The sequence below is a fragment of the Cucurbita pepo genome, chromosome 19, assembly GCF_057944985.1.
Source record: "Cucurbita pepo subsp. pepo isolate OVF chromosome 19, ASM5794498v1, whole genome shotgun sequence".
Taxonomy (NCBI): Eukaryota; Viridiplantae; Streptophyta; class Magnoliopsida; order Cucurbitales; family Cucurbitaceae; genus Cucurbita; species Cucurbita pepo.
Window position 1 is genome coordinate 8779841 of NC_141816.1, and position 24065 is coordinate 8803905.

Consider the following 24065-nt stretch of genomic DNA (forward strand, 5'->3'; position numbering starts at 1 on the left):
AAAAAAAAAAAATGCCATGGAGGTAAACCTTAAGGACCTCATGCACGCTATGTGTTATGTACGTGTGGCACTCCCCCGTTATGCTACTGATGGTATGGACGGGTACTTTCGATATTGTGTTCGCTACGATATCATGCAGACCCTCCTTTTCCGTGGCGTCCGATATTGTATGTCATACACACCCGACCAAGCCAGCCCCAGGGAGTTTGCATGCGAACTCACCTGGTGGGCCCTCCTTTTCCTTTTTCGTGCTGCGTACAAGTTTGGGCCAAGATAATTGGGAAAGATCAAACCAATTTGAACCGCTCACATCACAGTAGTAGTAGCGTAAAGGTCGTAAGTCGGGGGGCGGCCATAACATGAGGCTATTACTTTCACATCTCTCCATCTTTAGATATCTAGAGAGAGATAGAGATCTGCTGCGTGATCAACTCGACTGTGCCTTACATGTGCTCTACAGGCCGCACTCCATCTTTCTTCCCAACGAGCCCATTTTTCTTTTGATTTGGAAGACGACCGTTGCGTTTGAAAGACATGGTTTTCAGTATGTCTCCAGATAGGGCCCCACTAGTCCGGCTAGCTAGTGAGAGGTTCTTTCGGGCGAGAAGCGGGCATATCCCGCAACGCAAGCTGCATTGTTCGCCACTATCCGAGAAGCAAAAGATTCGAGAGTCTAGGCTGAAAATACATGCATAATAGTGGTCTAATGACAAGGGTCGAGGAAGCTCGGGACGGAGCCGTATGATGCGGAAGTCTCACATATGGTTCTCTGTGAGGGAGTGGCTACCTACTGAAGCTTCTTATGGTGTTATTATAATACATGCGGAAGCAATTTGGATCTTAGGCACTCTAACTACATCAATTATAGTGCATGTTCTAAAGCATTAAAACTGAATGAGTTTGAATACTAACCTTTTGTAGTTCAAATTCCTTTTTCCTCATGAACCGGTTTCGAACCACCACTAGTGTCTTCTCTACTATTCTCCATCCTTAGAACGGGATTGTGGAATCCGGTGAGTGACTAAACTTGATAGGAATTTAGTATCGGTAAAGAGAGAGTTTTGAGAGATTTTCTCAAAGTTTTTCAGCAAACTTTTCATGTACCTTGATCACTCTATTTATAAAGTCATATTTGCATGTTTATACAAATTTGAGATTAACAAATTTTGACACTCAAAATTTCATTCAAATTTGTGGGATTATGTGGCAAACATGCAAGTTTGGTTAAACCATATATTGACACTCAATATTCCACAAACTCAAACATGAATTTTTCTATTAGGTGAAGTCAACATTTTGACTTCTTTATTTTAATTCAACAATTAATTTAAATTATTAATTTCAAATCAAAATAATATTAAATAATTAATTAAACAATTTAATTAATATTTAACATTAAATAAAATGTCAATCCCAATCAATTCCTGCACATATTGATTATGAATTCCTATTCATAATTAAAATATTTAAATCTTATTTAAATATCTCCAATTCTCTCTTGTTGTTTAATTCATAATTAAAACAAAATGCGGTTAAATATATCGTATATATTTAGCGTGTATTCCCTAATTTGAATTCAAACACTTCGAACTCACTTGTCACACTGTTCTAAGATTTAGTCCGATATGAGCTAACAGAGGGACCTAATGGACCTACAGATCATGGGCCCCAACGATCGGAGATTAACCGGCTAAACTCATTAATCTTGTTAACCAATATTCGTTAACTACTAGGACACTCCACTATAGCCTAGTAGTTGCACTCCCCTCACTATAGATACATTTCTGTCCATTTGATATAACCATGATTAGTAAGTCGATTCTTCACAGGTTGTTCGTAACTAGAGCTGAGTCAATTTACTGCTTTACCCCTAAAATTACCTTTGTTCCTTAAGTCCCACTGATCCTCTCATGAACAATTGGTTTGTGGTCCAACCACCAAACCGAATCCCTTTTGGGCCAATGAGACTTGGAGTCAGTACTTAAGGGAACAACCTCTCTACTATCCCTAAAAGCGGGTAGGAGGGAATTCCATCTTACACTCTATATCCCAAGCTATCCACCCAGTCTTACCCGTGAAATGGAAGACTTATTGAGTCGGCGGACTCGGGCCACTCTCACCCATGCAAATCTAAGAATAATTCCGAATAAACAAGAGTTCATAGTTAGCTCAGGATTAAGATCGAGTTACCTAGGTCATCAAATGAAAAAATCAGTCTCAACAGTAAACGACATTATAAAGTGAGAGTGGTTTTCTTCATGGTCCAATCTTATGCAATACTCACTGCACAAGACGCCCCCACTCACATGTCTCCACATGTACAATTTAGTGATCACATTGTTTATATCATATACAAAAGTGGGCCGCATCCATTGTGTCTCCATAATATTCCTGTACTATAGATCATTTTGACTATATACTTGAACTTGATCTACTCTTATGTCTCTACATGTAGTTCAACTAATCATACTATAGCCAGAGTGTTCTTAGTTTATTGGATTTAGATTAATGATCATAACATTTACTTTATTCAATAACAATTTTTACTTAATAAACATCAATAATAATTTTATTGAAAACAGAATATATTTTTGTTTACAAATGGAATCAGCAATGCAACCTTGCTTTATGCTTCTCCATATGATTGCTCCTCCGTTCAAAGTGAAAACAGATCCCAATGTCGATTTCCTAGAATCGATATCGGTCTGAAAATCTGAGTCAGTGTACCCTGTGAGGATCATATCCTTAGCGCCATATATTAGCATATAGTCCCTCGTTCTCCTAAGATACTTGAGGATATTTTTAACGGCAGTCCAATAAGCATGTCCCGGATTGGACTGATATTTGCTGACAATTCCCACAGCATAGCATATGTCGGGTCGGGTACACAACATGGCATACATCAGACTACCGATTGCTGATGCATAGGGAATATGTCTCATATTCTGAATTTCTTGAGGTGTCTTAGGACTTGGTTCCTTCGACAAATGAACTCCATGCCTGAAAGGTAATAATCCTTTCTTGGAGTCCTGCATCTTATATCGAACTCAACATTTTGTCGATATACGATGCCTAAGACAATGCTAGTGTTTTGTTCTTGCAATTCCGAACAGTTTGGATTCCAAGAACAAACTAAGCCTCTCCCAAATCTTTTATTTGGTATTGTGTCGCTAGCCAATGCTTTATTTCAGTCAGAAATCCCACATCATTCCTAATGAGTGTCTTTGATCGCTACCAAATTCTGCCCTTGAAAATCTCTGCATGCAGAGCAAATGGAAGAACGAAAGAGAATCTTACTGGGAGTTGTGGAAGACTTTATTTTTCGTCGATCAGTAGTGGTGGTGAGGATTCCGATGGCGACGTAGAACGAGAAATGGAATCGGAGCATCAAAGTGATGTGACACCGAAAAAATCGTATCTTTTGAATCTAAATTCTTATTAAATTTTATGACGCAATTCATTATAATTAAATTAAATTTCATGTAGTTTAATAAAGAAATTAATGATATTAATGTTATTAGCAATTTAAATTATATTATTTTAGTTAAGATGTATTATATGGAATATTAAGTAATTATTTATCCTTCACATTTTTAGTATCTCAAAATTTAATTAAATACAAATTTATGAAATAGATTAAAATTAAAAGTTTAATTATGAAGTATAGGTATGATATTGATATATTGAATATTAATTTTATATCTAATAAATTTATTATTTTTAAAAAATATATGATATATCGTATATTAGTTTTATTTATAAACTTGTCGGTTCAAATCCATTTTGATCTTACTGGACTTTCACAACCAGCTCTCTAATTTTTCCCTTCAAAATTTATAAATTTTTTAATGAATTTTAGAAAAATAATAATGATAATAATTCTGATAACATAAAAAATTTCATATATTCACTAATTTTGGTAAAATTCAATTTTTTTACAAAATTAAATTAACTACTTTGTATCAATAAATTCGAACTTAATGTATTTTGATAATTATCCACTAGATAAATATACAAGTAAATAAAAATCTTAAAATACAATAAAAAAATTTGTAACCATGAAAGAATTTTCCTTGAAATTTATATTCATATCAAATGTGTTATTGTTATTGGACTAACATAACCCGTTGAAGTTTAGGATATAAGAGATATAGGAGAGAAAGTATAAAAATAATTTGATTTTTGGGTAAAAAATGTACCTTCATTATTTAAAATAATATAACAAAATAACTATAAAATTTTAATATCATTATAATGAAGTGAAATTAAAAGAATGTAAGAGTAAATCGTAAAATTAAAATAAATATTATAAATAATTTCGTATTCAAGAGTAAATAGAGTAAATAGTAAATAAATGAGGTAGATAACAACATCTCAACCATATTAAAATTAAAAATTAAAAAAAAATCGTAGTAAATCATAAATTAAAAAATCTAAATAACAAAATCTAAATCAAATTAAAATTAAAATTAAAATTAAAAAATAAATAAATAATTTCGTATAAAAAGTAAACCCTAACTAAAAAATTGAATAACAGAAAAAAATCTAAATAATATTAAAAAAAAATCTAAATAATATTAAAAAAAATCTGAACAACAAAATCTATACTATATTAAAATTAAAATATAATAGATAAATAAGAATACAAAATCCAAACCATATTAAAATTAAAATTAAAATTAAAATTAAAAAAAAATTAATATCTAACCCAAAAATGAATCTAAATAACAAAATTAAAATAATATCAAAATTAAAATTTTAATAAACAAATAAATAATCTAGATAACCAAAGCTAAATATATTTAAAATTAAAAAAAAAATAATAATTTCAGGTATAAATAGAAATCACCTCTCATTTATGAATGCAACAAATTTGCAAATTTGAGATTAAAAAAAATGGGTTATAGAGAAAGTTTAGTTTTGTTAAACTGTTTGGGTTTGGCAGTTTTGGCATTAGCTTTGTTTTCTTCCGCTGAGAAGCTTTTGGTTTCTTACGATGGAAGAGCTCTGAGGATTAATGGACAAAGAAAAATTATCATCTCCGGTTCAATTCATTATCCTCGCAGCACTCCCGAGGTTTTCTTGTTTTTTTGTTTTTTTATAATTATTTTCTTGTTTTTTTATAATTTTAATTAATTAAATTCTCGTTTAAATTTCATAAATAATTAATAAGTTTTGGTTTATTTTGGGACGTAGATGTGACCATTTTTGATAGACAAGGCTAAACAAGGTGGCATTGACACAATTGAAACCTATGTGTTTTGGAATGCCCACGAGCCACAACAAGGCCAAGTAATTTCCACATATTATTCTTTTTTTTTTAAATAAAATTATTATTGGTAAGCTTTCCTTGTTATTTCTAAACTTTCCATATTATTATTTTTTTTATGTAAAATTATTATATTTCTAAGTTTTTTTTTATGGCTTTTTTTAAGTATGATTTTTCAGGAAATAATGATCTGGTCAGATTTATTCGAACAATTCAAGAACAAGGGTTGTATGCTATTCTAAGAATTGGACCATATGTTTGTGCTGAATGGAATTATGGGTATATATATATATATATATATATATTTTTTTTTATCATTTTTATTTTTATTTTGTGTTTATTTTTTAATTAATTTTATTTTATTTGCAGTGGATTTCCTGTTTGGTTGCATAACCTTCCGGGCATTGAGTTCAGGACCAAGAATAAAGTTTTCATGGTAATTTTGTTAATTATCATTACTTTCATTATTATTTAACATTTAGTTTTGATGGTAATTTTGTTAATTATCACTAAATATATATAATTTTTTATTGTGATTTAGGATGAAATGGAAAAATTCTCCACATTGATAATAAATATGATGAAGGATTATGAGTTATTTGCATCACAAGGAGGACCCATCATTATTGCTCAGGTTTTATTTTATTCTTCATTGACTAATTTTCTGTTTTTTTTTTTAAACAAAGAACAAAGAAAAATAATATTGATTATGTTTTTTTTTATATATAAAAAATTAGATTGAAAACGAGTACGGAAATATAAAAGGATCATACGGACAAGCTGGCAATGAATATGTGAAGTGGTGTGCTGATTTGGCACTTTCTTACAACCTCAGCATTCCTTGGATCATGTGTCAAGAGGATGATGCTCCTCAACCCATAGTACGAATTTACTATTTTTTTTCTAATAATTCTTTTTAATTATAATTATTTATTATATAATTTTTTTTTTTTTTATTTTGGTTTCTTTTTCACAGATTAACACTTGCAATGGATTCTACTGTGATCAGTTCAAACCCAACAGCAAAAACAGTCCCAAAATGTGGACGGAGAATTGGACTGGCTGGTATTAATCTTTTTATTTAATTATTTATTTTAAGAAAATAATGATTTTTTTACGCCTAAAATAATTAGGTTCAAGGCTTGGGGTTCAAGAGATCCCTTGAGAACAGCCGAGGATCTTGCTCTTTTTATTTAATTATTTATTTTAAGAAAATAAAGATTTTTTTACACCTAAAATAATTAGGTTCAAGGCTTGGGGTTCAAGAGATCCCTTGAGAACAGCTGAGGATCTTGCATTTGCTGTGGGACGTTTCTTCCAATATGGTGGAACCTTGCAAAATTACTACATGGTATAGCACCTTATTATCCTATAACTAGTTTTTCTTTTGCAAATTCTTATATTTTGTTCCTTCTATAGTATCATGGTGGAACGAACTTTGGTAGAACCTCGGGTGGTCCTTATATCACCACATCGTATGATTACAATGCACCTCTCGATGAATATGGTACATTCTCGACTTGTTTAGATTTTGATCCCGATCGTGATTTGAGTATGGTATTTGGTATGTTGAGTTTAGTGATAATGAGTTGTGGTTAATTAGGGAATACAGCCCAGCCAAAATGGGGACATTTGAAGCAACTTCATGATATTGTGAAGTCTATGGAGGAAGTTTTGACTTATGGTGAGGTCAATCACACCGAATACGGTCACTTGACAACCGTAAGTATCTTTCTCTCTATCTTTTTATGTATCATTGGTGAGCGAAAGTCAACACGGAGAAGCTTTTCCACTCCTTTCTCTATTCTCCATTTAAACGAGGATTTCTCCCTCCATTTGAGGCGCGTTCCCGTTAAATGGACATACGAGATAGGGAAGCTTTCCAACTCCCTACCCTATTCTCCATTTAAACGGAGATTTCTCCCTCCATTCGAGGTGGATTCTCGTAACTTATATGGACATCTCAAACCTAACAGTCACCAAAAACATTTGTAACAGGCAACAAGTTACACCTATAAGGGGAAATCAAGTTGCTTCTTTGGAAATGCAGAAAATGGTGACAGAGATATCACCTATGGAAATAGAACCTACAAAGTTCGTGGTTGGTCAGTCAGCATTCTTCCTGACTGCAAAACTGAAGTTTACAACACCGCTGAGGTCAATATCTCATTCATTGACATTCGTCCCTACCATTCTAATGATCTCTAATATCATTCCTATGAATATCAGGTAAACACTCAAACAACAATAAGGGAGAAGGTTTCAAGCCAGGTGGGAAACTTCAAAGAGCCGATGCAATGGCAATGGAGAGACGAGAAAATAGAATTCGTATCACGTGAAGGTGAAGTTGCTGATTGTGCGATGACTGCCAATCGCCTTCTTGACCAAAAGGTTCTCACAAATGATTCTAGCGATTACCTGTGGTACATCACCAGGTAAATATTTTCTGTTTATCCTTTCCCTAATCCCTCCTAATTAATCTTAATCATACTGATTAGACTAATACTACCTTCAGCTTCCATCTTAGTGGATCTGATCCACTTTTTGGCAAGAATGTAACTCTACGTGTTAAGACCAGTGGCCACATACTTCATGCATTCTTGAACGGGAGGCATATTGGTAAACTCACCACTTACTACTCACTACTCTTACATCATTTATGTTCATCAAATGACATCACAACTTGCATCATATTTCAATTTCAGGATCACAACATGCTCAAAAGGACAAATATAGTTTCGTATTTGAGAAGAGAATCAGCGATCTATTGTATGGATTCAACCAAATTTCTCTACTAAGTGCCACAGTTGGATTGGCCGTAAGTACACCAACTTTGAAAACTACCCTTTTGAAACCCTTTAATGCAAACCTGAGATTTTGAATTGATGGACAGAATTATGGAGCACACTTTGAGAATTCTGAGGTAGGAGTTCATGGCCCAGTTGAATTGATTGCTGATGGAGAAACAATAAGGAATTTGTCAAGCAATGAGTGGTATTACAAGGTTGGTTTGGATGGTGAAAAGTCGGAGTTTTTCAATCCCAATTGTCAACTAATGGAACCTTGGAATTATGGCAATCTCCCATTGAATCAGAATTTTGTTTGGTATAAGGTACTGAATTGCTTCTAGTTTCGAAGTGTTCTTGTTAGCATAATGAAACGTTCGTAAATTCATGATTGGTTGTTTGGTACAGACCACTTTTCAAACTCCAAGCGGAAGTGAAGCCGTGATAGTGGATTTGATGGGCATGGGGAAGGGTCATGCTTGGGTTAATGGACTAAGCATTGGAAGGTATTGGCCAAGTTATCTTTCAATTGAGAATGGCTGCTCTTCAAGTTGTGACTTCCGTGGGGCTTACTCTGATGGCAAGTGTGCCACTAACTGTGGAAAGCCTACTCAAAGATGGTATGTTCTCGAGGAGTTCTTGGATTTTGAACTCTCTTTTCAACATCCTACAACTTCTCAAGTGAGAGTATTGTTTTGTTTTTTTTTTTAACTTTTAGGTATCATATCCCAAGATCTTACCTGAATTGTGGAGGAGAGAACACACTGATTTTATTCGAAGAGTTTGGTGGGACGCCATTGGATATAGATATCCAAACAACGAGGGTGAAAAATGTATGTGCAATGCCTTATGCAGGAAGCACGTTGGAGCTATCGTGCCATGATCGAACCATCTCTGATATCAAGTTTGTGAGCTTTGGGAACCCCCATGGCACTTGTGACAGTTTCCAGAAGGGTTCCTGCGAGTCCTCCACTGCCTTATCGGTCATCGAGGAGGTATAACTCGTTTTTGTTAAATGGAGGACACTCTAGGTTTTGGGTTTTTAGTTTGCTTGAATTTTGATTGAAATTGCAGGCATGTGTTGGACAAAGGGAATGCTCCATTGAAGTTTCGGAAAAGAATCTTGGATCAACTGGTTGCAAGAAACGTAATCGCCTCGCTATTCAAGTTACTTGTTAGAACATCTTGTATTTTAGGTTATTAGGTTTTTAGGTTTTTAGGTTTTTAGATTTGATGTCATTTTCCCTTTAGTGTTCTTCATATTTGATACAACTTTCCGTCTTGTTTATACAACTTTCTTTGTTGTTTTAGGTTTAGGACGTTAGGCTTGTTGTTTTAGGTTTAGGACGTTAGGCTTGTTTAAATTTGCTATGTTTAATGGTCATAGTTTATTCCTTCCATCACTCTTCTTGGCTTCTTTCCCTTTCCCAAAGAATCATCCATTCTTCTCCCTCTCACTTCCTCTCACTATTTTTAAGCAAAACAACAAATGATTACTCCAACTTTTACTTCTTTTAAGAGTCGAATTTGGGAAAAAAAAAATGTTTTCATCAAAAAAACAACGAAGATTTTGGGAAGAAAAAATGTTTTCTGAACCCGAATTGACTCGATTCGATTTAAAAACTTTGGGTTGACCCGAATCAAACAAAACATGTAAAATCAATTAAGAACTTTAGCGTATACAAACGGGTTTGTCGTTTCAATTTGGGCTTACAAGTTTTACTCTTAATATTTTGTATAGTTTCTTTTATACATATATATATATTTTTTTTGTTTTATATTTTTTCATTACTTTATTATTTTTTGAATTTAGTTTATATTATTATTTTTAGTTCCTTTTTTATATTTTTTTTTATTTTCTTTTATATATTTTAATTTTAATTTTTTATATTTTTTTTTTAGTTTTCTTTTTTTATATATTTTAAATTTCTCCCTATCCTCCTCTCTACTATAAATTTAGATAGGGCTTGCAAAGGTGTAATAGCAATAAATAAATAAATAAACAATTATAAATAATTATAAAAAAAATTATGTTACAAAAAAATAATAAATAAATAAATAAACAAACCCTCCCTCACTTCTCTCCACTAACCTCTCTTCCTTTGAATTATGTCTTCTCAACTTATGCCTTATGCCACAAAAAAACACAAATGACTTTAAAAAAACACAAATGACTTTTACCCCTCAACTCATCAGCCAGAAACTCATCCCTCAAGCTAGAAACTCACATTTACTGCAAAAACAAACAACCAAAACAAATGACCTTTACCCCTCAACTCATCCCTTAAGCCAGAATGTTGAAAAATTAAAATTTACTCTCATACCAACTAAAATAAACGAAACCAATTTGTTTAAATAATTCTCACGAACCTGTGAAGGAGGTGTGGGGAGGGGAGAGACAAGGAGACAAAGAAATTCTCAAAACTCTTTTCTTTAACTCGGTAACTCTTGCTCTTTTCTCTCTCGGCTCTTTCTCCTCTGCTTTTAGAATGAGAAACAAAACGTATTTATAATTTTTATAAAACTAAAAATGGCCATCATAATCCCACTTTTTCTAACCTATAAACCAAACGTATTTATAACTAAAGCTAAATGGTGATTAGAATCACAAAGGACATAACGACAAACTCATAATAACGACTTCTGAAGACTGTCTTGGGTATATCCCCTTCTCTGACCCTCAATTGATGATACCCCGACCTTAAGTCAATTTTGGAGAAGACTGTTGCTCCCTGTAGCTGATCAAACAGGTCGTCAATTCTCAGGAGGGGGTACTTATTCTTTATGGTGACCTTGTTTAGTTCGCTATAATCAATACACAACTGCATGGACTCGTCCTTCTTCTTGACAAACAGAATAGGGGCTCCCCAGGGTGATACACTAGGTCGGATGAAACCGTTATCCAACAGCTCCTATAACTATTCCTTCAATTCCCTGAGTTCTGCAGGTGCCATCCTGTAAGGTGCCTTGGAGATCGGTACAGTTCCTGGTTCTAAATCGATCCTCTAGAAAGACATCTACCAACTCCCTAACAATTTGTACCGATGAGGTTATTTGTTTGTTACTATTGTCTAAGGTCACACTGGCTAGAAATGCACTTGCATCACTACGAATCAACTTCTTAGCCCTTAATGATGTTATGACGCTTGGGGCTCCTTTGGAAGTGGCTCCCTTGTAGGTAAAGTTGTCCCCTAACGGGAGCCTGAGAGTCACTATTCGAGTCTCGCAATCTATCAAAACACGATATTCACCTAGCCAATCCATACCCAAGATGACATCTAAGTCTTGCATGCTTAACACTATCAGTGTAGCTTCGATGACACGTCCTTATATTGTTATACCACCTCTCTTAACCCTATGGGTAGCTAACAACAGCTCGTGAGTAGGGGTGGACACTGATAGGGTAATCTCTAAAAGTTCTTTCTCTAGGTGTGCTAGCTCTACAAACTCCTCAGATGCGAACGAATGCTTTGAACCCGAATCAAACAATACTAGAGCAAGATGGTCAAATACAAGTAGCGTACCTGTGACAACTGCATCAGGCTGGTCAACTTTTCTGGCTGTTGTTGCATGGGCTACAACTCGCCCCTACTGATGTTGAGCACCCTGGCCTCTCTGATGCTGTACTGCAAGTCGGTTGATATGCTGATCGTTCCTCTGAGGGTAGTCCACTGCAAAGTTCCCTACCTAGCCGCATCTGTAGTAGGCGTTTGTTCCTGCCCTGCATTCCCCCGTGTGAGGACGCCGACAGTTAGGACAAAGGATCATGTTTCGTACCGGGACTCTTCTTCGTTTATCAGTGCGGCCACGGGGCGGTCTACCAGTTTTAGGGTGGCTACGGTCTGTCCCTTTTCCCTGGGCTGCAGTGTGGGATGATTGTGCTATTCCCAACTGTAGCTTGTCGGTACGAGACGCATCGAGCAGAGTCGCCACTTGAAGGGATTTTGCATAGACCAAGAATTACTGGGATGCCACATTCCCCTTTAGTTCCTCCCGCAAGCCGGCAATAAATCGTTCGGCCTTCAACTCATCAGAACTAACATAGGCTGGAGAAAACCTTGCCAGCCTATTGAACTCTAAGTCATATTCCTCCACTAACTTGTCTCTCTGTTTCAGTTCGAGGAATGATGTCTGCATTTTCACTCTGGCAGTGATTGGGTAATATTTGTGGAGATAGGCATCTTTAAACTGGCACCAGGTAATAAACTCTCCTTGTGGTATAATGGTCTTCTGAACACCCTTCCACCAGAATTGCGCCTCTTCTTTCAGCATATACGTCCCACAATGGACTTGTACTTTAGCGGGCAGTTCATTAAATTGAAGGTCGTTTCTATGGCCTTTAGCCAATTCTCAGCGGTGATGGGATCCACCTTGCCTCCGTCAAAAAAAGGCGGTTTATGCCTCTGAAAATCTCTTAGGTAGCGGGACTCCACAGTCATAGTTCCTGAATCTTTGACCCCTTACTCTATTGACTGATTAGCCTGTTGACTCTGGCAATTCGGAGGAAAATGTCGACGAAAAACTGGCCGAAGGTTTCTTCGAAAGAAAAAATAGCGGAAGTAAAAGGAGAGAGGGAGAGAGGGAGAGAGGGAGAGAGGGAGAGAGGGAGAGAGGGAGAGAGATTCGCTGAAGACTCGATGTTTTATTTTTCTTCAGTTGAATTGTTTAAATAACAAATCGGCCGAAGGTTTCTTCGAAAGAAAAAATAGCGGAAGTAAAAGGAGAGAGGGAGAGAGGGAGAGAGATTCGCTGAAGACTGGATGTTTTATTTTTCTTCGGTTGAATTGTTTAAATAACAAATCTAATTACAAAAATAATAAAACTAATTACACAAAAATAGAAAGGTGGGCGAAGACTTCTCCCAAGTTGCCAAAAAATGTCAGCTAGAATTACGCTCTTCCATTGGCGTGAATTCAGAAGTTTTAAGAGTCAAAACAACCTAACTAAATAAGGAACATGGCTTTTATTTAACATAGCCATCATAGTTTGTATCATTTGGTTCGTCAGAGCCTGATTTTCTATCGAGGTCATCATGAACGTCTGAAACATCTCTGTTGTGGGCATGGCTAATGGCTGGTTTAGTGGGACTACTGTTGGACCCGATGGGACCTCCTCGGAGAAGGGAGTAGTAGGCTGGTTTAGTAGGACTGCTGTACAAGGAGTTGGACCCGATGAGACCTCATCGGAGAAGGGAGCAGTAGGGGTGTATCGAGCAGCCTTCGGGCCTTGGCCTTCTTTCGGCGTCTTTTTGTTCTTGATGGCTGTGGTACGGCCCCCTCACTAGTTTGGGGCGTATTCCCAACCTCCTCTTGAAATTCAAGTTGTTCCACTTCAGGTGTTGGAATCGAGGTGTCCTGAACTTCTTCTCTTCTTCCCCTTCTATGTCCAGGCCCTACATATGGTTCACGTCTCTTTGGTGTCATTATCTACCACAACAGAAAAAGGACTATGTTACAATTCATTCGTATCCTCTCTTCTTCCCCTTATAGGTTTAGGCCCTCTCTTCTTCCCCTTCTAGGTTCAGGCCCTACATATGGTTCACGTCTCTCTGGTGTTATTATCTACCAGAGCAGAAAAAGACTATGTTACAATTCATTCGTAGCACATCTCCTAGGTAATGTGCGATTATAATGCCATAGTAGGTCATGGTATACTCTATAAATACTAGCTTGACTTTTGTCTATATGTTTCCATCACGTGAGAACGTTTGGTCGTGAGCGGCATGTGTTTGACGAGCGAGGTCACAGACCTAACTTGACTGCTCTAATACCAAATTTGTAACGACCTAGATCCACCGCTAGCAAATATTGTCCTCTTTGGGCTTTCCCGTTTGGGCTTCCCCTCAAGACTTTAAAACGCATCTGCTAGGGGAAGGTTTCCACACCCTTATAAATGATGATTTGTTCTCCTCTCCAACCAATGTGGGACATCACAAGGGTCCTCTTCACTAAACTCCTCACTCTCATCGTTTTCCTCATTTATGTCGTCATGTGCCTCGTCATTTGTAACAATTTCTCCCTCCTTGATGGTCATAATTCTTGCATTTGGGCAATCTCTACTATAGTGTCCTACCCCTTGACATCTCCAACACTTTAAATCCCTATTTCGAACATCAAACTTTTCAACTTTTTCTTTCCTTGTTCTAGAACTCTCACCTTTCTCAAATTTAGCTTGAGACTTCTTATTAACCTCTTGATTTCTATGTTATAATCAATGTTCTTACTATCCTTTTTCCATGTAGAAGTAAAATGGGAAAAAATTTTAGAAGAATACCGTGGAGACCTTCGTTGGATTTGCCTCTCGATCTTAATTGCAATGTGCAACAACTCCTCGATATCAGAATAAGGCTGTAAATCAGTTTTGTTTGTAATCTCTGTGTTTTACCCATTAAGACACCGCGTCATGAGAGCCTCCATGTCCTCATCAAGATCAAGTCGATCCATCAATGTATCCATCTCTTATGATTGAGCAATGCATAACAGTACCTTTTTATGACAGTTGAACACCGACTCCACCGTTTTCTCCCATTCAAGGTACTCCTCTAGATTGGTTTTGCCATAAAATTTGGGAAGTTTTAATTTGATGCTCCCCACGTTACGATCAATTCTATCGTCATAAGGAACTCGCTGTGGTAAATTATGATACCTTCTTCCACGACCTCTCCCTCACATCAAGCCACGACCAACCACCTGTGGATTATCCTCGTGTTGATCAGAATTGCCTTCCTCATATTGATCGGTAGATTGAGCAGGTAGTGGAGTCCTCTCTCGAGCTTGATTCTGAATCTCCTATCTGCCTATTCGATCGGTCAACTCTTCTATTCCTCGAATTAGTCTTTCCATGGTTCGTTGTTGTGCTTCTCTCAATCGTGCATTAGTAATGTTAGGATTATCGTCTGGATTTTCAATGCTACAAAAGAAAGTTAAAAGAAATAAAAAAGGACCTCACAAGCGCTCCCTCACGTGTGTTCACTCATAAATGTAGTTCACTTGTGTTTAGCACTCAACACTCGAATCAATGTATCACTCCCTTACAAACTCACCCTCACAATTGAGCACACACAAATCACACTCCAAAAAAATGGGATGTGAGACAAGCTATGTTATAGAGCTAAGTGCAATTCAAAGTGAATAGACAGCACACTCACACATAAAGAATTAAAAGAGCAATCCAAATAAAAACAAATTAAAAAAGAAAATGAAAAAAAAAAAAAGACTAATTTAGAACTAGCCTATGAGAGTTACGTATAATAATGAAGAGGAAAAAAAAAACATTTAACATTAATAAGATTTTTTTTTCTTTTCTGTGTAACCATGGGCAAAATCCAATCAATTTACCAACAATAAAATTGATTTAGAAGATCTGAAAGAAGAACAAAGTGTTGATGAAGATCTTAAAGAAGAACAAAGTGTTGATAAGATCCAGATCTAAGATCTAACACTTTATAAAATATGACCACATGAACTAAACCACAGATTATTTATTTATTATTATTTTTTTATTTACAGAATATGAACATGCTACACAAACTGAATATATATATATATATATATATATATATATATAGATGAGAATAAAAAATGATAAGCGCAAGGAAACATATATCCGATCTGGAGCCTAAGGGAAAGTCGGGAACGGATTACCTTGATGATCAAGATCAAGAGTAAAGAAAACTCAGTTCTAAACTCGTTATTTGAATCACTCTACAAGAGGATTGATCAATACCACTTCAATGACTTTAGCATGAAGTTCTAAACACAAAAATTTGCAAAGAAAATCTTAGCTCTCAACAAATCTAAGAAAAATAGAAACTCTATTCATTTTTAATTCCAAGATGTGAGGTCTTCAAAGGAAAAAAAAAAAAAAAGAAAGGCTTTATATAGCCTTTACAACGTAACCTATGTGACACATAACTCCCAAATTAAATTGGCTAGTAAGTGAGAAAGACTCGTAACCTCCATATTAAAATGGCTAGTTAACGGTGGAATGTGGTAACTATGTAAGTTACAATATAATTTAACTCCTATATTAAAAATTAGCTTAAATATGACAAACAAATATTTAAATTATAATTAAATAGTGCAAGGAATGAAATAATCATTTTGGATCGGACCAAATACGAATACGGGTCTCCGATAGAGATGAACGAAGATAGACAAGAAAGAAAATAGGAGGAAACACTTTTCAATAGAGGAATCGGTATTCTAATGACTTCCGTGGTTCCAGCATAATACAAATGAAAGAAAAAGGGGAAGGACATATGCTTATTAGTCATCCTTATACTAGTTCTATAAATTGAGCTGAGTTCATTGAATGTCACTTAAAGCATTTAATGTATCTCTTTCTTGAAGCTCAACTTTGCACAACATATAAGTGAGGTCTCCAACGTCTTCTAGGATTTTCTTTGATGAGTTCACCATAGCTTGAATATAAGAGTACAAGATTTATTGTAACTCCTTGGCTCTCGTCCTTGTAATTAGACTTTGAGGTATGGAAATTCTTTGGTCGTGGTTCATATCAGTATGTGCTTAGTGGAAGGCCTCATAGAACATAGAACAATGAAGTAATGTATCCATACGAGCTCTGGCTCTCACTTGAATACAAATAAACTTGTTCATTTATGTTACCTGTTGTGGACCTTCAACGTTTCACCTTTCATAGATCTGGGTTCCATCTTTGGTTCTTGGTTCCATCTGTCCACATTTATGTTACCTGTTGTGGAGAGCTCCTCTTTGGTTCCATCTGTCCACATTCTTCCTTTCCATTTAGGGGAATTCGGGCTTGATTGTTTTTTGCAGTCGATTCGCTCAGTACCCTCCATTAACAGAGTCCATGAGCTCGGGAAGAGAAGTAGAGCCCTCGGTCAACCAAGAGGGGTCCAGCCCTTCCTGATCATTCATCATTCAATTCGTTGCATTCTTCTTTCGAGCGGATCCGTCAGCTTCCAGCCAACCAACCAATCCTGTTGATCCTGACCTACAAAAAGAGGGGAATGAGGTAATCTCATAAGAAAATGAAAGAGGACATAAAAAAAAGAAAGAACCGGAATTTCAAAGAAAGAACATCATTCTAGGAGAGGCTCCAACACAGATAGGTAAGGGCGATGTCATCATAAGTGGTTGACTGAGACATTTTTTTGAAGGCAAATTCATCATTTTTCGCTCGTCTTTCATGCATGCCTGTATGAATTGTATAAGTCATTAGTTCGTCTTAGAGAATGGAATTAGGAATTTGATTTGCGTCCTATTGTAGGTCGGTCATCTGTTCAATCTGGAATTCCATCTCTTCTTTGGTTTCTGGTACCGGTTTGATTTGAGTTCCTTTGTTCAAATCAATATCTATGTCAAGCTTCCCTTCCCGATTGTCCTGTCATGTTCAATCCGTTGTTCTTCTGTCCAATCAAATATCCCGATCGAGCTGGCTTGGCTAGTACATCAATCGGCATATTGCTTGTTTGGTACACATATCTTTCAATGTCAATCAAGTTCTCGAATTCATTCCCTTGCCTTGCCTTTTGAGCTGAGCTGAGAAAAACGTGAATCATTTCCATTTTCTGAGCTTATAAAGCTTTAAGAGAGAATAGGGAGTGAGGGGAAAAAGAGGCTATAAGTAGGTCGTTTGCTATTGCTAGTTGGGCTACTAGCCTATATCCGGCTTGACTTCACTATCGCTCATGACTTGTATTGTGGTCGGCCTAAAAAGTCGTATACTACCATAAAAGAATGTTGATTATCTAGTGTGTTAAGTTTCGCCAAAAGCAAGCAAGACGAGGTTGCCCCTCTCCCTATCGGTTGACCTGCTTGAACTTTGCTTATTTCTTTTTTTAAGGATGAACGAAGAAAATGAGATTGTTGTTCCACCTCTAAATTAAATTGACTTGTCATAATAATTGGAATCCTAGTAATATCAATGATACTACCACTTCTTAATACTTGATATAGTATGCATGTACCATGTAGATATCAATCCTCTAATGATATCAGTCACCTTATAGCTCAATTAGTAGATCTACAATCCTCGAATGATATCAGTCACCTTATAGCTCAATTAGTAGGTGTAAACAAATATCTTTCCCCAATCTACAATTTCGTATCTATATAGTTGATTTCATATAATTATTCGATTAATCTAGAAAGCTAAATTTATTAAGTATTTAATAAATTTTTAATCTTTCAAATTTAAATTTATTATTTCTTAGAATATAAATAATTTCATGTATACAATATACTTGAGAATTCCGTGTACAAATAAAAAATAAAAAAATATATTTGTTGTAAAAACTTACATTAATAACTGCCTATAGATAAGGATATTGCTTATAACTACGTGTTTACAGTCCTTCCATTCAAGTAAAGCTGATAGAATTCGAGTTCCATCTCTCATAGCTTCGCCCTTCACCACAACTTTGAATGTCTTCCTTTCTCCTGCCTTCGCAAAATCTAGACTGTCTGGAAAAACTTTGACAGAGAGACCAACTGGGGATGATATATTCGCCCTGTACACCGACGCACCATACTGGGGAGAATTTGGTTTAATCGTTCTGTTTGGCCATCCATTTGTGGATGGAAAGCGGTGCTAAAGTCGAGGCGGGTACCCATCGCTTTTTGGAGTCCGGGCCAAAAGGCCGACGTTAAACGCAGGTCCCGATCTGACACAATTGGCACCGGTACTCCATGCAACTTCACAATTTCTTTAACATATAGTTGGGCCAAATTGTCTACTGTATATGTTGCCTTACCCAGTAGGAAGTGAGCCAACTTTGTCAGACGATCCACGACCACCCAAATTACCGTATAGCCCTTTAATGTTTTGGGTAGGCCTACTATGAAATCCATGGCAATGTTTTCCCATTTCCATTCCGGTATACTTAGAGGTTGTAGTAGCCCGGCGGTTTTCTGCCTAGGGGCTTTTACTTGTTGGCACACCAAACACCTACTCAAGTACTCCGCGGTATCCTTTTTCATACTTCGCCACCAGAAGTGTTGTTTCAAGTCTTGATACATCTTTGTTCCACCTCGAAGAAGTGGCAGATGGCGCTGTTATCCGTCTTCACTATGAACTGTGATCCCAAGAGATACTGTCTCCAGACTCGTAGGCAATGGACTACAGCCAGCATTTCTTTTCCGGAGATAGCGTATCTCCGTTCGGCATCATTGAGCTTTCGACTTTCATAAGCGATGGGGTGGCCTTCTTGAATAAGAACACCGCCTAGGGCAAAGTTGGAAGCATCTGTTTCTATTTCAAATGGCTTTGTAACATCTACTAACCCGAGGACAGGACCCCTCGTCATGGTTGTCTTTAGATCTTCAAAGGCCATTTGGCATTTATCTGACCACGACCAAGGGTGGTCTTTCTTCAGGAGCTCCGTTAAGGGGTCGGCTCGTCGTGAAAACCCTTCGACGAACCGCCTATAGTAATTTGCTAATCCTAAGAAGGACCGCACATCGGATACGGAAGTAGGGACTTTCCACTCTTGGATAGCTTTTATCTTATCGCTATCCATCCCGATCTGTCCACAACTGATGACATGTCCGTGGAAGTTGATGCATGTCTGTGCAAAGGCACATTTTTCTTTCTTGACGTACAGTTGATTCTGCCGCAGCTTGTCAAATACCAGCTTCAAGTGCACCTTGTGTTCCTCTAGGGTTTTGCTCTATACAACTATGTCGCCGAGGTATACTATGACGAACTGATCCAAGTACTCGTAGAAAACCTTGTTCATTAACGTGCAAAACGTAGCTGGAGCGTTTGTCAAGTCAAAGGGCATTACCAGGAACTCGAAGGCCCATATCTTGTCACACACGTCGTCTTGGATTCGTCCCCCTCGGCGATACGTACTTGGTAGTACCCTGATCGTAACTCCAACTTCGTGAAGTATTTGGCCCCGTGAAGTTGGTCGAACAAGTCGGATATTATCGGCAGTGGGTTTTTGTTGCGTACCGTCACCTTGTTTAAGACTCTATAATCAATGCACAGATGCAACGTCCCATCCTTCTTTTTCTGAAATAGTACGGGGGCTCCGTAAGGTGCTTTTGCCGAGCGGATGAATCCTGCCGTCAACAACTCATCTAGTTGTTTCCTCAATTCGGCTAGCTTAGGGGGAGCCATCCGGTATGCGTTCTTCGCTGGGGGTTTAACCCCGGGAAGGAGTTCAATTTCGTGATCAATGCCTCGATGGGTGGTAATGTTTGGGGTAGGCTCTCTGGCATTATGTTAGCATAACTGTTTAATACCTCCTTGATTTCGTCTAGGATAGTTTCCTCAGTGGTCACTTCTTCCATCAGTAGTATAGCCATAAATGTAGGTTCCTCTCGTGCGAGTCCTCTTTTCAATTGTATGGCCGAGATCATTCTAAGATTACCTAGCTGCTTGATGCTTGCAGGTATTACTGTGGGATTGCGGTCGGTGATCACCAAGCATTTCGCGAGTGACATTGGGATAACTTTGTGTTCTAGGAGGAACTCCATCCCAAGTACCACGTCAAAGTCGTCCATGCGAACTATGACAAGGTCCAGCTCTCCTTTCCAAGCCCCTAATTTGAAGGGGACTCTTTTGGAAACTCCCACAATAGGCAAGGCCTCGGAGTTGACAGCTTTCATTTTTCCAGGGTCTTTTCCTATGATGAGTCCCAATCTTCGAGCTTCTTGATCGGCGATAAAGTTGTGAGTCGCTCCTGAGTCTATCAAAGTGCTCTTGCTCGATCGAGAGTTTATTGTCGCATCCACAAACATGAGCTCTTTCTCTATTATCTCCTTCGGGTCGACCTTCTGTTGGAGGGCTGACAAGAATTTGAGCGCGCCCATTCGGGGGTTGTCTTGATCTTCCTTCTTGTCTAGCATAGTCTCGACTCTTGTGTCGTTGCTCTCTTGAATGGACACTTGGAGTGCAGTGAGAGAGGCCCGAAGAGGACAGTAGGACACTTTGTGGGGGGCCTTTACACAATATTCATTGTAAAGGTGTCGTCGGGTGGTTCCTTTGAGGGTAAGGTCCTCGAGATGTCCCCGCTTGGTTGTTTCGGGGAGGTCTATCTGAACACCCGCTTGGTCTGTCGTTATTGGCCTGTTGGGGCTTCCATTTTGATGACCTGGCGGCTTATATGTTTTCCCCCATTGTTTGGGGCCTGTGTTGTTTTTCTTTGGTAACTCGCCTCGTTCTCATAGTCTAGGAGTCTCTCGGCGCTGGCAATTGCAGTAGCTAGGTCTTGGACCTTTTTCTCGTGTATTTTTGTTTTGGCCCACGGTTGTAACCCATTTATAAAGAAGAACACCTTGTCCTTCTCTGATGTGCTCCTGATATCTAGCATCAGGGTCAAAAATTGTCTGACATAGTCCCTCATGCTTCCAGTTTGCTTTGGGGCTATTAGTTTTTTCATGGCTAGATGGTCTACGTATTCGGGGGAGGAATTGGTCCCTCAACTCTCTCTTGAGGTCTTCCCACGAGTCTATGGTGCACAATCTATTCTCGATGTCTTGTACCTTCATACGCCACCAAAGTTTGGCGTCGTCTATGAGATACATCGAGGCTACTGTCACCTTCATGTCGTCGGTACAAGCCGGTGTAGCTTTGAAGTACTGTTCGACATCAAAGATGAAGTTCTCCAACTCTTTAGCATCCCGGTTCCCTTTGAAAGGCCTAGGTTCGAGAAACTTCAGTTTGTTGGATCCTGTATTAGTTTGCCCAGCTAAGACGTTCTCCACGACTTTCATGGTCACCTCGATTCGGGTGCTCATGCGGACATCTTTTCTTGCATGTCATCAATCGTTGTTCTGAATTCGTCAGCTAATCCATTGAACAAACTCATCATTGTATTTTGTAGCATGTCGAACTCTTCGCCACGTCCCTCTTTGTGTGCGACAGAGCTATCGGGGCTACCAGACGATCTTGGGCTGCTCGTAGGAGCAACCTTTTCTTCGAGTGAGGTCACTCGAAACATCAGTTCTGTGATTGGCAACTCATCCAGGCGGTTACCCATTGCGTCGATCTCTACGACTTTTCCACTCAATTCTTTCACCCGTGCTTCTAGGAAGCGGATGGTGTCAGGAACTTCTTTGAAGAACAGCATTTCCTCCTCTATTAAAGTAAGCCGATCGGCTTGTCTTTTGGGTGTCGACTTTGTCATCGACATGTTCTCGGTCTTTGCTATTTCACGGAGCTTACAAAGCTCTGATACCACATGTCACAATCGCACTTTTAATGGCAGCGGAATTGCGATTGTGTGGCACTCACTTTCCAACGACAAGTGAGCTAAGCCAATTCGTTCTTGCGTCGCCTACGGCCAAGCGACGTATGCTCGAGCCTCTGGCCTCAATTTTAAGAGAAAGTTTTAGAAAACGAGGGCAAAGAGAGATTTTCGAAAGCGAGATTTTTGAAAGAGACGTTATATAAGCAAACAAGAGAGAAATAACAACGGCTTACAGTATATAACCTTGGGTAGCGAGAAGTTGACAACTAATCGTATCCCCCTATAGTACATTCTGAGGCATTTTATGTCTGACAGGCCTAGACATGATATTTCTGAAACGTCATACTTCCTAGAAATACAAAAGTAAAACACTAGAATATGAAAAGACATAAAGGGTTGGGCTTGTCATGGGCATGCGGCCATGGGCAACACGCCTTGGACGAGCATGACTGTGACACTATGCTCGTCTCCTATGATACTAGATATCCTGAGGAGGTGTGGGCTCTTCCTTATTAACTTATTAATGTGTTCGAAGCCTGGACTATAAGTGACTTTCTTCCCGGCAGCTAATGTGCTAGTGTGATTTTCATGTTCGAATTATCTGCCGTTGTTTGATTAGCCTCACAAAATTGTAAAACATTCTTTTTGGGGATCCTAAGGGATATCAAGATGAGACGGCTAGTGGTATTGGAACTTCGTTCGCGTTGTTGGGCTACTAATGGATGATTTGATCTGAAAGCATAGAACATCTAGTTGATCCAGTCTTGATAGCTGTTTGTAGTTCCTACTAGTATCTATTAGTAAGCTATTCAAGGCAAGCAATCCATTCAAGCTAGTTATAGCCCGTAGTCTAATATGCCAACAATCATAGGCTAATGGTACAGACAATAACCTCTTCAAGCCCGTAAGCTAAGCAAGGCAAGGAATGGATTAGATGGTTGCTCTCTTCCCTTTGTCAGTCAGATATATGGGAAGAGAGGCCTCTAAAGTCTCTCAGCTTTCCAAGTCTTTTTGTTTTTTCTCCCCCTTTTCTAAGATATAGTAAGAACAAAATAGCTCTAAGAGATCGTAATCTTTATATCTCCTCAAGCGCTTTCCTCGCCTAGCATATAATTGCCCCGCCCACTTTGCCACCAGGAATTGATGGGCCAAGCAAGCCTTAAGTGAGTAAAGCCAAAGACTTTAAGAGAGAGTCCCCACGTCAAGGGTTGCCCTCTCCAGAGGCTTGCCGTAAGGTTTCCGCCCGATACAAGTAGTGTAATGATAAGGGTTTCAAAAAGGCACAAAAAAACAAATGCCATGGAGGTAAACCTTAAGGACCTCTTGCACGCTATGTGTTATGTACGTGTGGCACTCCCCCGTTATGCTACTGATGGTATGGACGCGTACTTTCGATATTGTGTTCGCTACGATATCATGCAGACCCTCCTTTTCCGTGGCGTCCGGTATTGTATGTCATACACACCCGACCAAGCCAGGCCCAGGGAGTTTGCATGCGAACTCGCCTGGTGGGCCCTCCTTTTCCTTTTTCGTGCTGCGTACAAGTTTCGGCCAAGATAATTGGGAAAGATCAAACCAATTTGAACCGCTCACATCATAGTAGTAGTAGCGTAAAGGTCGTAAGTCGGGGGGCGGCCATAACATGAGGCTATTACTTTCACATCTCTCTCCATCTTTAGATATCTAGAGAGAGATAGAGATCTGCTGCGTGATCAACTCGACTGTGCCTTACATGTGCTCTACAGGCCGCACTCCATCTTTCTTCCCAACGAGCCCATTTTTCTTTTGATTTGGAAGACGGCCGTTGCGTTCGGAAGACTGTGCCTTA

The 24065-nt window shown here is 38.2% G+C and overlaps 1 protein-coding gene and 1 pseudogene across 1 annotated transcript; both read left to right on the plus strand.

Annotated features, from left to right (window-relative positions):
* Nucleotides 1-3214: 3214 nt before the first annotated feature.
* On the plus strand, nt 3215-6375 carry LOC147786696 (beta-galactosidase 15-like; annotated as a pseudogene).
* A 140-nt stretch (nt 6376-6515) lies between these two features.
* On the plus strand, nt 6516-9443 carry LOC147786697 (beta-galactosidase 7-like; the record flags this gene model as incomplete). The annotated part of the gene is made up of 11 exons (XM_087120232.1): nt 6516-6620; nt 6689-6776; nt 6873-6991; nt 7268-7426; nt 7499-7704; nt 7785-7888; nt 7975-8087; nt 8163-8381; nt 8464-8675; nt 8774-9050; nt 9130-9443. Coding segments are annotated over 11 exons (1707 nt in total), but the record flags the coding sequence as incomplete, so codon positions are not given.
* Nucleotides 9444-24065: the final 14622 nt, after the last annotated feature.